Below are 15,547 nucleotides of genomic sequence, written 5' to 3' on the forward strand. Positions count from 1 at the left end.
CTCGGCAGGTCTCCGTTCCTCCTGCCGACCTTTGGGGAGGTTTGGGCGCCTCCCCAAACCTCCCCAAACCTCGGCAGGTCTCCGTTCCTCCTGCCGACCTTTGGGGAGGTTTGGGCGCCTCCCCAAACGTCCCCAAACCTCGGCAGGTCTCCGTTCCTCCTGCCGACCTTTGGGGAGGTTTGGGCGCCTCCCCAAACGTCCCCAAACCTCGGCAGGTCTCCGTTCCTGTTTGGGGAGGTTTGGGCGCCTCCCCAAACCTCCCCAAACCTCGGCAGGTCTCCGTTGCTCCGCGCAGACCTGCCGACCTTTGGGGAGGTTTGGGCGCCTCCCCAAACGTCCCCAAACCTCGGCAGGTCTCCGTTCCTGTTTGGGGAGGTTTGGGCGCCTCCCCAAACCTCCCCAAACCTCGGCAGGTCTCCGTTCCTCCGCGCAGACCTGCCGACCTTTGGGGAGGTTTGGGCGCCTCCCCAAACGTCCCCAAACCTCGGCAGGTCTCCGTTCCTCCGCGCAGACCTGCCGACCTTTGGGGAGGTTTGGGCGCCTCCCCAAACGTCCCCAAACCTCGGCAGGTCTCCGTTCCTGTTTGGGGAGGTTTGGGCGCCTCCCCAAACCTCCCCAAACCTCGGCAGGTCTCCGTTCCTCCGGGCAGACCTGCCGACGTTTGGGGAGGTTTGGGCGCCTCCCCAAACCTCCCCAAACCTCGGCAGGTCTCCGTTCCTGTTTGGGGAGGTTTGGGCGCCTCCCCAAACCTCCCCAAACCTCGGCAGGTCTCCGTTCCTCCGCGCAGACCTGCCGACCTTTGGGGAGGTTTGGGCGCCTCCCCAAACCTCCCCAAACCTCGGCAGGTCTCCGTTCTTCCTGCCGACCTTTGGGGAGGTTTGGGCGCCTCCCCAAACCTCCCCAAACGTCGGCAGGTCTGCGCGGAGGAACGGAGACCTGCCGAGGTTTGGGGAGGTTTGGGGAGGCGCCCAAACCTCCCCAAACAGGAACGGAGACCTGCCGAGGTTTGGGGAGGTTTGGGGAGGCGCCCAAACCTCCCCAAAGGTCGGCAGGTCTGCGCGGAGGAACGGAGACCTGCCGAGGTTTGGGGAGGTTTGGGGAGGCGCCCAAACCTCCCCAAACAGGAACGGAGACCTGCCGAGGTTTGGGGACGTTTGGGGAGGCGCCCAAACCTCCCCAAAGGTCGGCAGGTCTGCGCGGAGGAACGGAGACCTGCCGAGGTTTGGGGACGTTTGGGGAGGCGCCCAAACCTCCCCAAAGGTCGGCAGGTCTGCGCGGAGGAACGGAGACCTGCCGAGGTTTGGGGAGGTTTGGGGAGGCGCCCAAACCTCCCCAAACAGGAACGGAGACCTGCCGAGGTTTGGGGACGTTTGGGGAGGCGCCCAAACCTCCCCAAAGGTCGGCAGGTCTGCGCGGAGGAACGGAGACCTGCCAAGGTTTGGGGAGGTTTGGGGAGGCGCCCAAACCTCCCCAAACAGGAACGGAGACCTGCCGAGGTTTGGGGAGGTTTGGGGAGGCGCCCAAACCTCCCCAAACGTCGGCAGGTCTGCGCGGAGGAACGGAGACCTGCCGAGGTTTGGGGAGGTTTGGGGAGGCGCCCAAACCTCCCCAAACAGGAACGGAGACCTGCCGAGGTTTGGGGACGTTTGGGGAGGCGCCCAAACCTCCCCAAAGGTCGGCAGGTCTGCGCGGAGGAACGGAGACCTGCCGAGGTTTGGGGAGGTTTGGGGAGGCGCCCAAACCTCCCCAAACAGGAACGGAGACCTGCCGAGGTTTGGGGAGGTTTGGGGAGGCGCCCAAACCTCCCCAAAGGTCGGCAGGAGGAACGGAGACCTGCCGACGAGCCTTGGCCACACAGGGTATTCCTGTGTATTCAGGCTTGCAAAATGGCGGATCGAGCCTCTGCTGGCGGCAGAGGCTTGCAGAACGGCGGATCGGCTTATACTCGAGTCAATAACTTTTGCCAGTTTTTGGGGGTGAAATTGGGGGTCTCGGCTTATACTCGAGTCGGCTTATACTCAAGTATATACGGTAGATAACTAAGGACCACTTTGGTGGAAAGATAACAGCTCTCTGTGACATTCAGGGTGGCCACATGACCATGGAAATATCTTCAGACACTGTTGGCTTAAGGACCTTGGAACAGAGATGAGCACGGCCTCTATAGTTGGCAATGACTAGCAGAATAAAAGGGAGTCTTTTACCTTCCCCCCCCGTGTAACTTAAATTCATTATTCATTATGTCTCTTAATCAACACATAGTGCGGAATAGCTTTTATTATGTGTGACATCCTGTTAGGCGTTGTGGTTGCTGTCATAACTTCCCACAGTCTCTTCTCTGCAAAACTAAGCACTTCCTATTTGTTGTCTGCCTTCGTAGGAGTTTTAGTTCTTAATTCCTTAATTATCTTTGTTAATCCTTCTCCAAACCTGTTGGTTTCAGACTTGACAAGTAGTCTAATAGTTTATTTGGATTATTTTAAAGTGGGTTTCTGTTCAAAGTCATTCAGTTTTAAAAATGGCTGGTCTGCAGTTATTTTTTTCTTTTTTAAAATAGGCATAACATCTACCTTCTACAAGGCATTTGGCACTTCACTTGTCTCCAGATTTTCTTAAAGATAATATATGAAAGTTCAGCCAGGCCACTAGCACGTTATTTTAGTATTTCACAATACAATTAATTCTGCTCTAAACAATTGCTTGGTGGAGCATGTTCTTCTTAGAGCCCTTGGGTCCAAGAGCTGTCCTTTCTTTGATTTTTGCCATCTTCACTGAGGAGATAGTTTACTGATATTTTTTTCTCTTTTTTTATTCTGCACTTATTTAAACAAGTATATGTTATTATTTTTAACATCCTTCAGCAATCTAAGTTAATTCTGAGTTTTGGTTTTCCTGTCACCATTACAACAATTCTGGGCCATTTGTACTCTTGTTTTTTTCAAACTGTTCCTCTTTCATTCATTTTCAGTTTTTAGGATGTCTACACTAAGCTCTTTGTGTAGCCATATATGCTGTCTTCTACTTTCTTCCATGCTTTTTTCTTACTGGAGTGGTTTACAATTGTGCTTTCAGTATTTCCATTTTTAGAAAATTTTACCCATGTTGACCAGAATCTTTCATATTAATTTCCCATACCACAGAATTTTCATTGCTTTGAGTTTATTAAAACCTGAGAAGTCCAAGATATCAGCGTAACTACGTTCAACTTTACTTTCCCCAAAAAATCAAGAATTCCAGCATTACAGTATGACTTTCCAGCAAAATTCCTCTTCTTCCCACCTTCTTGACGAATTCTGTTCCATTGGTTCATATCAAGTCAAGAATAGCTGATATTGGCTGGACCTTCTTCCATCCTTTGGAGAAGAAAGTTATTAACAAGGCAAATAGAAATATCCAGGAAGTAGCATGCTTGGCAGAGTTTAAGTCCCCTTATCATCCTTTCAGGTCTGTTAGGAAAAAATATATTTATTCAGTTTTAGAAAGCATCATCTGCATATTATCCTTGATTGAGTAGGCAATTCTAGATATTAACAGTAGCACTATTGTTTTTATTAATTCTCCACCTATTTTAATGCAAGGGCCTAACTATTGCCAAATGATTTTCATTGGGTAGGAGCAGCTGCAGTTGTAGTTTTTCTATGCTATATCATAGAAAGTGATAATTGCTGGTGGAATTGGAAAATACAGAAGCTATTCAGTCACATTTTTAGTAGACAGCATACTTTCTTGATGGGCTAGATTGAGGCAGATTTGTTTTGGTTCCTCATCACTAACTTGTGAAATACTCATATCTTTGCCTTCTTGCAGAGTCCAAGAAAAAAATCCTTCTGCCCTGATCAGTGTCTGCTATTCTTTCCCTGAAGGCTTAATGCTATTTTTCTTTTGCAAGGGCCTGAAACTGTTTCTGAATTCCAGAGATACATATTGTTTTATGTGTCCATCTATTTGCCACTCTTGACCTTCGGCTTGCTTGCTTGTCCCTTACGGAGAATTGGTCCCTGTTTCAGTTTTTATTGCATTGCCTACTTTTTTTTAAATAAATCTTCATAGAGAAGCCATAGACGTTGGCCACTACATATTGCTAATTATCAGCCCTTCTACTTTTTTCTTTCTTCTACTTACTGCAAATCTATGCCATCTTGTTCTAAATGAAGAGCATAAACACGTAACAAGTATTACAGGAAATGTCTGTAGAGTCTTGCCTATTTATACTCATGTTTGTCTTTTGAGATACCACTAATAAAAAGTTTTTGTTTCTTGTTTGGTTAACTAAGTGCGTCTTTCATAAATTTGTAACAGAACCTGTCAGATCCCTTCCTGAAATAACCACCTTCTTTCCCACCCACCCCAACTCTGCCTGAGTTCCAGTTCCAGGATTGTAGCTTTTTCTCCATGTGAATGAGTTCCTTCTAGGTAGGTACCTATGCTGCTACCACCTGTTCTAGAATAGGGAGATGGTCAACTTTTCACCCAGATTCTAGATGGCAGAGAACAGGAGCTATTCCTCCCCAGAAGCAAGGTATAATTAAATGGCTCCATTTAAGTCCCAATTATCAAATCCAAGTGGTTTTGGAGACCATGGTGTTAGTATGAATCCAACACAAGAGTAACAAGAGGTTGACTATTTCATTTCATTTGCATTCTAAAATGAGAACCAGTGGTATAAGATTATTAACCTCTGTCCGCCATTAGTTCGAAAAATAAAAAGGCCTAATACTTTGTTAAAGCAGCTAACCATTAGTCGGTAAGAAAAGTTTAACAATGTGACAACTTCGCTTGGGCAATATAGCTCCCACAAATAACAATAAGTAACAATATTTATTATTGTTGAATAGCATTGGGAAGTGTTCCGAAACATTACCGAAGTTTTCATCTTGGTTCCTGCATTACTGGGCTTGAAGGGTAATTTGGAAATGACTTTGGCATCTCGACTATCAACAGCAGTAAGTTTGGGTAACATTTTGGGGTTGATTTTGGAGTAGCTGAAAAGAAATCTGACCTTCTGACATCTACCTCATATACAAGTAGTCCTCGACTTACAACAATTCATTTAGTGTCTGTTCAAAGTTGCAACGGCAATGAAAAAAGTGACTTAAGACCATTTTTCGCACTTATGACCGTTGCAGCATCCCCAGGGTCATGTAATTTACGTTCGGATGCTTGACAACTGATTCATATTTATGACAATTGCGGCATCCCAAAGGTCATATGATCACCTTTTGTGACCTGACAAGCAAAGTCAATGGGGAAGCCAGATTCACTTAACGTTTACGTTTACGTTTTATTAAATTTTTATACCGCCCTTCTCCCGAAGGACTCAGGGCGGTGAACAGGGCATATAATAAAAATACAAAAATACAAAAGTTAAAATAGAATTAAATTAATGCCCAAAATAAAACAATAAAATATACAAATATTTAAAACCCTAAATTAACTCCCCATCAGGCCAGGCCAGCTTGTTCGAATAAGTGGGTCTTTAACCCGCGCTGGAAGGAGCGGAGATCCGGTGCCATCCGGAGCTCAACCGGCAGTTGATTCCACAAAGCCGGGGCGCCCACAGAGAAGGCCCTCCCCCTGGGGGCCACCAGCCGGCATTCTCTGACCGGAGGCACCCTGAGGAGGCCCTCTCTGTGGGAACACAAGTTAGTAACAACCGTGTTACTAACTTAATGACTGCAGTGGTTCACTCAACAAATGTGGCAAGTTGTAAAATGGGGCCAAACTCACTTAACAAATTTTTCACTTAGCCACATAAATTTTGGGCTCAGTTGTGGTCGCACACCGAGGACTAACTGTAGTAGATCTTTTTAGTAAATTCTTGTCTAAGGGCCGGTAATGTTGTAGGACCTCATTCATAGTTATGACAGCCACGCAACGGGTGTGTGGTTGTGTCCTAGAGGCCCTGTTTATGTGACTGCCTTTCAGACAGGTCAGCTTTATGACTGGTCGTGGCATTCTACATTCGCGTGTCTGCAATCAATTTCTGGCCAAAAATGCCCTTTAAAATGAATTAGTTTGCTTAATGACTGCCGCATTTGGTTAATAACTGCAGCGTTTGCTTAATGACTGACATGAGAAAGGCCAAATAATTGCTTCCGGTGACATGGATGCCTTGGTTTATGACTGTAATAACTTATGACTGTAATTCCAGATTCAATTGCAGTAATAAGTCAAGGACCACCTGTATCATTTAGAGATTACTGGACTGTACTGTCCCTGAGCATAGATTGTCAGCTAAATTGTTAGCAGAAATTCTTTTAGAGTAAGTTTGGTCTCATTATGTTGATATTCTAAAATACATACGGTTAAGATTCTATTTTAGTTTGCCTTAACTTCTCTGTCTGCCAGTCACACTTTGAGCAGCAGCCATACTTTGTGAATAGCTAAGCAGTTAAATACTTCTGGGATTTAAAAAAGTTTTATAACTGTTATGAAAACATGTATTTTAATAGTATTTACAGGTTACCTTGGCCAATATCTCATATAAAAACATAAGAATGAGTTTGGGCTACCAGCATTTCCACTACAGCAGTCTATATCTAGGTGATCAGTCAGAAGGTCACAGGTATATAAAAGAATAGCATTTTTCAGTTCAGGTTTTCTAATAAGAACTGGGAGGCTTACCATCTCCATGGATAGATGTATATGTCCATCATCATTAATAACGTGGCCATTCATGAATTTGCTTAATCACCTCTAAAGGCAACTAAGTTGATGATTGTGTATCTCAGGGGTGTCAAACTCAATTTCATTGAGGGCCGCATCAGCATTGCGGTTGCCCTCAGAGGGCCGGGTGGGTGTGGCCAGGGTGGGTGTGGCCTACTGGGTGGGCGTGGCCAGGTCTACATCGTTCGCGTCAAGGGTGCCTATGGGGGCCTGGGCAGGAGTGGGACAGATCTGTGGGTCTCTGGCAGGAGGAGGGTCTCTGGGCCAGGGCCAAGGCAGTGGGGGCTGTTCCCTCACTGTTTCCAGGATGGCTTCGCGGGCCGCATGAAACTACTTTGCGGGCCGGATCCGGCCCCCGGGCCTTGTGTTTGACATGTCTGGTGTATCTGAAACACTTTTCCCAACTAATTATGTATTGGATGAAGAAATAGTTCCTTTTTTATTATTTACCACCATTTAGTTTCACCTGCCTCTGGCCTTTCTCCACAAAATAATGTATGGTTTGTTTGAATATGATTGTTTTATCATAGTCCCCCTTATTTGCTTTTTACCTATGCTAAATACCTCTCTGGGGGATGTTGCTCCAGCATTTTTGTCATTTGGGTGATTTATCGTTTAATCAGCCACTACCAAGGAGGAAACTACATTCCCACTAAAACTGACAGAGCGAGCTAAATGCCAAACTCACTCACACTAATGATGCCAACTAGTTAGAAAATGAAATGCCTGCAAGCAAACAACCCAACTCAGACAGTGCCAAGAACTCAACAATGTATTAATTGAAATCTATAATACACTTTCTAAAATGCTATAAGCAGAACTGCATTAATAAGCTGATTTTTTGCACCATGGATTTATAAATAATAATATTGATTCTCATGATATGTTGCCATTTTTTCATGCATCCACATTCTGAGCTAACGTTTGTACTAAGGTAACCAGGACCACCCCAATGAGTAGCATTTTGATTGGCTACTCATCGTTCACCACTGTACATTTGCTGACAATGTTTATTTGTCCCTTCCCGTAGGAAATATGCATCCTCATTAACTCCAGTTAGTCATGTGGCATTTTCATACACAGAAATATCAAGCCCAGCTTTTTCACACTGAAGGTGTGCTCATTGTCTCCATTTTTGCCTTGCATAGAAGCACTCAGCTAGCGCCCTGCTGAAAAAGCTTGATGACATTAGGAAAAGGGGTTATTACCAAAATTCAGTGTTCAATTCTTTTAAGTAATGATAAGGAAATGCATTAAGGTTTTTCCATTATTAAAATACTTTATTGCCTTTCATAGGTAAATATCGGGAAAATGGATTCACCCATTGAGAAGTGGAATTTAATAATTGGTAATTTGGCTTTGAAACAGGTAAGGTCATTAAGAGAAGTGATTACAACTCTGGTTCTATTCATTTTGGAAGCAAAGAGAAGTATAAGAAAATAAAGAATGGTGGAGCCCCAGTGTTGGCTGGTTTTTTTTTTTACTTATATTAAGTAAATAATATAAACACCTTTTTCATTTGAATGGAATGAGCTCATAGTTATCTCTCTACAGGAAATAGATTTAACCCTGCCAACTATAGACCAAAGAGCTTGCTTAATACAGTGAGCAACTATATTCAACCATATACGAAGTATCTTCATTTAAAACTGTTTGACTGGGTCCAAAGTGAAAATATTCATGTTGAGGATTAGGTGGGATTGAAAGGGGATCATTCAACCTTAGACCACTTTCTGGTCTTGTACCATTTAACCCAGACACCTTTTTGCAGTCTTTGTGGATTTTGAATCAGCTTTTGATCTGATTCCAAGGAAGAGGCTATGGCAAAAACTTCAGAAATCTTCAATGGTTAAAAGATTGCTCCTTCTTATTCAAACTCTTTATTCTAATATGTCCTTGAGAATCAGATGTTCCCGTTGGGGGCACCTATCTGATGCTATTTCCATCAAAAAAATAGTAAGGCAAGGGTGTATTCTAGCCCCCTTTTTAATATGTACATCAGTCCAGTAATTAAAGTTCTTTATCACCTAATCATCATTTCCCCAATGCTAGCAGATTGTGCAATTCCCAGCATGCCACATTCAGACAATGTAATTTTATCAGTCTTCCAGGTGGCAGTGAGGGGGAGCATTGATGGCAGTGGGTTCCAAATACCAAAAAACTTGAGTGCTAGTGTTTGCATGAAACAAGAGTAGGTTACATAAATGGCAAATAAATGGAGAGCAGCTATGGTATTTACAAATATCTTAGCGTGTAGTTCTACACTTATCTTGGGCACACATTTCTCTTATCAAGCAAGTTATTCAAACGGGGTGCATTTTATTCCTGTAGCTGGCAAGGTTTATCTTGCTAAGCTCATCTCAGCTTTTTCATGGTATACAGAATTGCATTTTTTTAATAAAGTTTAATACCTTGGAAGCAGTCCAGTCCAACTTTATAAAAGCAATGCTTGCATTTCCAAATGCATCAAGCATCTTGGTATGGTTTCCATGGATGCCAAAACCTGGTAGTATCTCCTCAATTTTGACATGAAATTGATATTTTCTCTTGTGGTCTCCACTGGTCTCAAAGATTGTTTTAAATCAACCTGGCTAACAGAAACTAATAGTAAACTGCAGACCCCAGACCTCTCTTTGGAAAGTCTGTCCATGGGGGTTTGAAAATGCCAGAAGTTACCTCAAACAAAATCTGAGATGCTTATTTTCAAACCAGTGTAAACCTGATATCCAACCCCCGCAATTTATGGACTCTTATTACATGAATCTGAATCATCATTTGATCTTCTCTTCAGTTCTGATTCTGAAATTTCACTGGGTTTTTACTTTGACCAGCTGGATGTATTACCATCTGCAGTTTTGTGGAAGATGTATAAAAACATTGCTTTTCAGAAGCGCTGATGCCATGTAGAGATGGTTCTGTGCAATCCATATGTGCCTTTGATATGGTCTCTAAACAGAACCTTGGAAGACATTTTTTTTTTACCCGAGTAGAGAACACAATATCTGTCAGTGCTTTTTCTAAGCAGGAGCCTAATATCTCTTTCAAGGTCATCTGATTTGTGCCACCATTTCTTGTATACATCCCTACTACAGTTGAGGTTTGGCACAAATTTTCATGATTGCCACTCCTATCTGTATTGCAGTTACTTTAATAATGTTTCTTATGTATTTTTATTGCATTTTATCTTTTTAAAAAAGTTTTATTAATCATAATTACAGATTTATCTATTTTATTGTGGGCTCTCTGGCTTAATGGCCATAGATGATAATGATGGTAGAGGTGTAAGAAGCACTGGTATTTTCTGACAGTGCTATAAATGCTAGTTGTAGCCAACTAATCCAGGGGAAAGGTGGAGCCCAATATTCCCGATTGTCCGTTAAAACTGAGAGTATATCATTTTCAACAATTGCACCACAACATATATTTTATCAGTTGCATCAAGATGTACTAGCCCAATTGACAGAAATCACCCGGGGTAGTTTAGTTACAGTGAATTGGGTCCGTTAAATGCACGTGCTGTTCAATTTGTCCATTCTATCTGAAGTCCACTAAATCACCACTAGTAAACCAAGGATCTAAATGCTAGCCTCAATTTTATACAGAACTATGTATAAACTCCATTGTGTTTATAGGGAAGCATACCTTTTCTCACGTTAAATATTTATTGTTATTCTGCAGGTACAAGCAACAGTAGTTGGCTTTTTGGCAGCTGTGGCAGCAGTCATACTGGGCTGGATTCCTGAAGGGAAATACCATCTTGATCACTCGGTTCTTTTGTGTTCTAGCAGTGTAGCAACAGCCTTCATAGCATCACTTTTACAGGGTAAAAACATTTTAATATTTTAAATGTAAACACTATTAATTTTGACATTGTCAATATTGTGCAATTTAAAAAAAGAGCAAGGTTAGGTTCAATTGACTCATATCTAATGGTAGATAGCATATGGTAGATGGCTCTGTACATTTAAACAAATTACAATTGTATTTTGAATTTATAATATTTATTAATTTCCTTCATAGTCATTGGTTTTTATTTGCCCACCTTTGTCATTGAACCAATATACCATAACTCTAGCCAACTAACAAATATAACTCCTTTTTATTAATCAAAATTAATTAATTGTATTACTTTTTATTACCTGAAACATTTGAATTTAATCAGAGCCTACCAGCACTTTCAAAATATTTTTCTTTTTGGCTAATAGATTAATTATTTTTTGTTATTATTGTTTTGTATGGTATTATTTTATTGATAATATGTTATCACCATCAGAGTTCACTGCAGTAGGTGACTATAATAATTTAATACCTGTAATAATTATCACTGTTACGTGGATGATAGGTTCACATCTGAGTGAATGTACAATCTAAACTTCAACATAAGAATATCAAGCAAAAGATAGGACAGAAAATCTGATTAAAGATTATGGTTTTATTTCTATTATAGAAATTTAGAATTTATTTAAAACAATAGAGAATTAGTGTTTGTATATTACTGGTACAAGAAGTAGTCATTCTCTTTATGTGGCACTTTCATAACTAGTCTAAATTATCTTTTAATGGTTTTGCTATAAACATGTTTAATGGCATTATTACCATTATATGTTACTTTGATTGAGAAGTGATGCTATAAATTTGTGGGTTGTTAATTAATAATAATTAGTTAATAAAAAAGACACAGTACCTTAACATTTGAATGAACAATACATTAAATACAGTTCAGCTATTTATTTATTTATTTATTATTGGGACTTATATGCCGCCCTATCTCCCAAAGGACTCAGGGTGGCTAACAACAATAACATACAATAATACAGAAGTTAAAATAAAAATTAAAATTAAAGGCCCCTGTAGAATAAATTAAAATTAAAATAAATTAAAATTAGAGTTAAAAATAAAAACATAATTAAAATCCCTGTCAGTCCAGGTCAGCCAGGTGGAAAAGGAATGTTTTGAGGCCGCGGTGAAAGGACTGGAGATCTGGGGCCATCCGAAGCTCAGGGGGGAGCTGGTTCCATAGGGTTGGTGCTCCCACAGAGAAGGCTCTCCCCCTGGGGGTCGTCAGCCGACATTGTCTAGCCAACGGTACCCTGAGGAGGCCTTCTCTGTGTGAGTGTACTGGGCGATGGGAAGTCACAAATGCATCCAAAGCAGAGATGACTGTTAGTGGAGTCATTGTTTAATAACTTTACCAATTCTGAGTTTCATCTGTACTACCTCTAAAATGATTATTAAAGCACTTAGAATAAAGCAATATTTCATAGTAATATGTGATTTTTTAAAAACAGACTAACGATAAAGATGGCAATAAAATAGCCCATAATTGAATTTAGAAATAAAGGAGATTTTTATTTGAACTCTTCTAAAGTTTTCTTATATAGAATTACAGATTGACCTACTTTCTATTACAATGGCTCTAGGCATAATAATGGTTGGTGTTATTGTTGGCTCCAAGAAGACTGGCATAAATCCTGACAATGTTGCAACACCTATTGCAGCCAGCTTTGGAGACCTAATCACGCTTGCCATTTTGGCATGGTTAAGTCAGGGTTTATATAATTGCCTTGGTAAGTATTCTTTTTTTTCAAAAAAAATTTTAGAAGAACTAAGTTGTCAGTTCCAAGTATCTGAATTCCCAGCCATCTCCTTGAATATATTTTCATTGAATAGTATTTCAAAAGGATAGCTTTTAGAGGAGTTCACTTACTTGAAACTAAATGTGTTTCCAGATCTCAGATATGTCAACATGAGATTAAATGACATTAAACTGAATCAATTTTTATATTGTTAATGTGCATTTTGATAAGGAAATAAGAAAAATGAAGAAATATCTGGAAGACACAGAGATTATAAATGAAAGACTTATGAAAGAACAAGACAGGGTGATTGAACAATAATGTTGAAAATATTCAGTTAAATTGTTTTTATACTACAAGTAGTCTGCAACTTACAACTATTCATTTTGTGACTGTTCGAAGTTACAACATCACTGAAAAAAGTGACTTACAATCATTTTCCAGACTTATGACCTTTGCAGCATTCCCCATAGTCATGTGATCATAATTTGGATGCTTGGCAACTGGCATATATTTATTACAGCTTCAGTGTCCCCGGGTCATGTGATCACCTTTTGTGACCTCCTGACAAGCAAAGTCAATGGGAAGCCAGATTCATTTAACAACTGTGTTACTGACTTAACAACTGCAGTGATTCACTTAACAAGAAAGGTTATAAAATGGGGCAAAACTCACTTAACAACTATCTTGCTTTAGCAATGGAAATTTTGGGTTCAGTTGTGGTCGCAAGTTGAGGACTACCTGTATTTTCTTTTAATATCCTTTTAAACCACTAGAGGGTGCTGTTGGGTTGCAGTTTGAATATCTGGAAAGCTTTTGTAGACAGTAACTACCTTATTAAATGCATCTAAGATTAAAATATAAGCTAATATAAACATAGAATACATTTAATATTTTTATTTGTAATTGTTTTAGTGTAAGTACCTCTGGGGAAAATGCTCTAAATATCAATTATCCTACATTCTTTTGCACTGTTGTTATATCATAGACAATTATGTCTTTTAAAATAAATAAATAAATAATGGTAACTATTTTCAGTGTCAGTTATAACCACTGATATGAACAGTTTATATAACCTTTCTTGAGTTTTCTACTTTCTAGTCTAGATTACAGCCCTTTAAGCATCCTGTCTAGGTGCTAATTAGGCCCAGCCCTTTCAGCTCTAAATAAGATTTGCTGGATACTATCACCTGCTGAAATAATCCTATGATGAATCCTACTACAGAAATAGTAACCAATGTTGATAGCAAAAGAACTCTAGAACCCATAAACATTGTGAATTTTCAATAAGAGTTCACTCTAAAAAGTTGATGATAAGATCAACTTGTGTGCTCAATAACCTTTCTTTGTTCCTTTAGCAATCCCCTTTTTTTCTTCACAGTTAACTTTGATCTTGCCATGCCTGGGCTATACTGTATTTTCTTCTGGGAATTATGCAAATTGTACTATTAGTACCTGGATCCTGATAGCCAGCAGGGGTGGGTGGGGGGTGTCTGAGTTTTATCTCATTTTCTTTAGGTTATTCTGCAGGGGAATCTTATAAGAAAATAACTCTTCACCCATATTGCTTAGAATAGAATTCACAGTTTTTTTACAATAAACAATTACAGAAATGGTCTTGATTGTATTTGAAAGCATGTTCTGGAGTAGGAATAAAAAAGGCAACTGTGATGTATGCCCAATCCATCTTGCATATTTCAGGAAGACAGTTGTATTGGTCTGTGGAGACCCAAAATCATAAATGTGTTAACAGGCTCCTTCTAATTTTTGGCTTCCATCTTGGATATTTAAAGTATAGCCAGAAGATGCAAAGATTATAAAAAGAACAAATTTTCAGTTTGGTAATGATACAAAAATAAAGTAAGGAACAATGCAGAGCAAAAGCAATATAAAAGTTTAAATAGCATTAACTTTAGATATCAGAAAAAGATAAAAAGAGGATAAAGAAAAATGCTTAGAATGGTTTGTCATACGTGTTCCAAACCAAATGGTATCTATAGTTATTCAGGCATAAAATAGTGTTTCTAATCATAACATATATGTCAGCAGTTAAGCCTTATTAATAACAAAGGATGTTATAATTAATAATTTTATTTATAATGGAAAATTACAAGAAAGGTTTCAATCTGATAAATAAGATATTTGTAAAAAACTCGTAATTTCCTCAGAAGTTTATGATAAATCCTAATATTTTGTTTTAATTCTAGAGAACTATTATTATATATCTCCTTTAGTTGGTGCCTTTTTCTTGGCTCTAACTCCTATGTGGATTATAATTGCTGCTAAGCATCCAGCTACAAGAACAGTCCTTCATTCTGGGTGGGAACCTGTTATAACTGCAATGGTCATTAGCAGGTAAGGAGTTTATTGTCATTTAGAAAATGTTTAAAAGGGATCCAAACCACATAAACTATGATACTTTATGTGCAAGAATACAGAATTACCTAAGCTTATTTTTTTAAGCATGCAGGTGAAACTCGAAAAATTAGAATATCGGGCAAAAGTTCATTTATTTCAGCAATGCAACTTAAAAGGGGAAACTAATATATGAGATAGACTCATTACATGCAAAGCAAGATAGTTCAAGCTGTGATTTGTCATAATTGTGATGATTATGGCGTACAGCTCATGAAAACCCCAAATCCACAATCTCAGAAAATTAGAATATTGTGAAAAGGTGCAATTCTAGGCTCAAAGTGTCCCACTCTAATCAGCTAATTAAGCCATAACACCTGCAAAGGGTTCCTGAGCCTTTAAATGGTCTCTCAGTCTGGTTCAGTAGGAATCACAATTATGGGGAAGACTGCTGACCTGACAGTTGTGCAGAAAACCATCATTGACACCCTCCATAAGGAGGGAAAGCCTCAAAAGGTAATTGCAAAAGAAGTTGGATGTTCCCAAAGTGCTGTATTAATAGAACATTAATAGAACATTACTAGAAAGTTATGTGGAAGGGAAAAGTGTGGAAGAAAAAGGTGCACAAGCTGCAGGGATAACCGTAGCCTGGAGAGGATTGTCAGGAAAAGGCCATTCAAAAGTGTTGGGGACTTTCACAAGGAGTGGACTGAGGCTGGAGTCAGTGCATCAAGAGCCACCACACACAGACGGATCCTGGACATGGGCTTCAAATGTCGTATTCCTCTTGTCAAGCCACTCCTGAACAACAAACGTCAGAAGCGTCTTACCTGGGCTAAAGAAAAACAGACCTGGTCTGTTGCTCAGTGGTCCAAAGTCCTCTTTTCTGATGAGAGCAACTTTTGCATCTCATTTGGAAACCAAGGACCTAGAGTCTGGAGGAAGAATGG

At 40.2% G+C, this 15,547-nt stretch overlaps 1 protein-coding gene across 3 annotated transcripts in view; it reads left to right on the forward strand.

Annotated features, from left to right (window-relative positions):
- Positions 1-15,547, forward strand: part of SLC41A2 (solute carrier family 41 member 2) — a 41,784-nt gene that overhangs the window by 12,744 nt on the left and 13,493 nt on the right. For all 3 annotated transcript variants that reach the window (XR_014026907.1, XM_081331140.1, XM_081331141.1), the window contains 5 exons: positions 4,836-4,943; positions 7,963-8,034; positions 10,345-10,489; positions 12,087-12,233; positions 14,450-14,597. Coding sequence is in view for 2 of the 3 variants with exons in the window: in XM_081331140.1 (XP_081187266.1) it covers positions 4,836-4,943; positions 7,963-8,034; positions 10,345-10,489; positions 12,087-12,233; positions 14,450-14,597 (620 nt within the window). In the remaining variant the exon portion in view is untranslated. The remainder of the gene's footprint in view (positions 1-4,835; positions 4,944-7,962; positions 8,035-10,344; positions 10,490-12,086; positions 12,234-14,449; positions 14,598-15,547) is intronic.

This window comes from Vipera berus, assembly GCF_964194415.1.
Source record: "Vipera berus genome assembly, chromosome: 6".
Classification (NCBI taxonomy): domain Eukaryota; kingdom Metazoa; phylum Chordata; class Lepidosauria; order Squamata; family Viperidae; genus Vipera; species Vipera berus.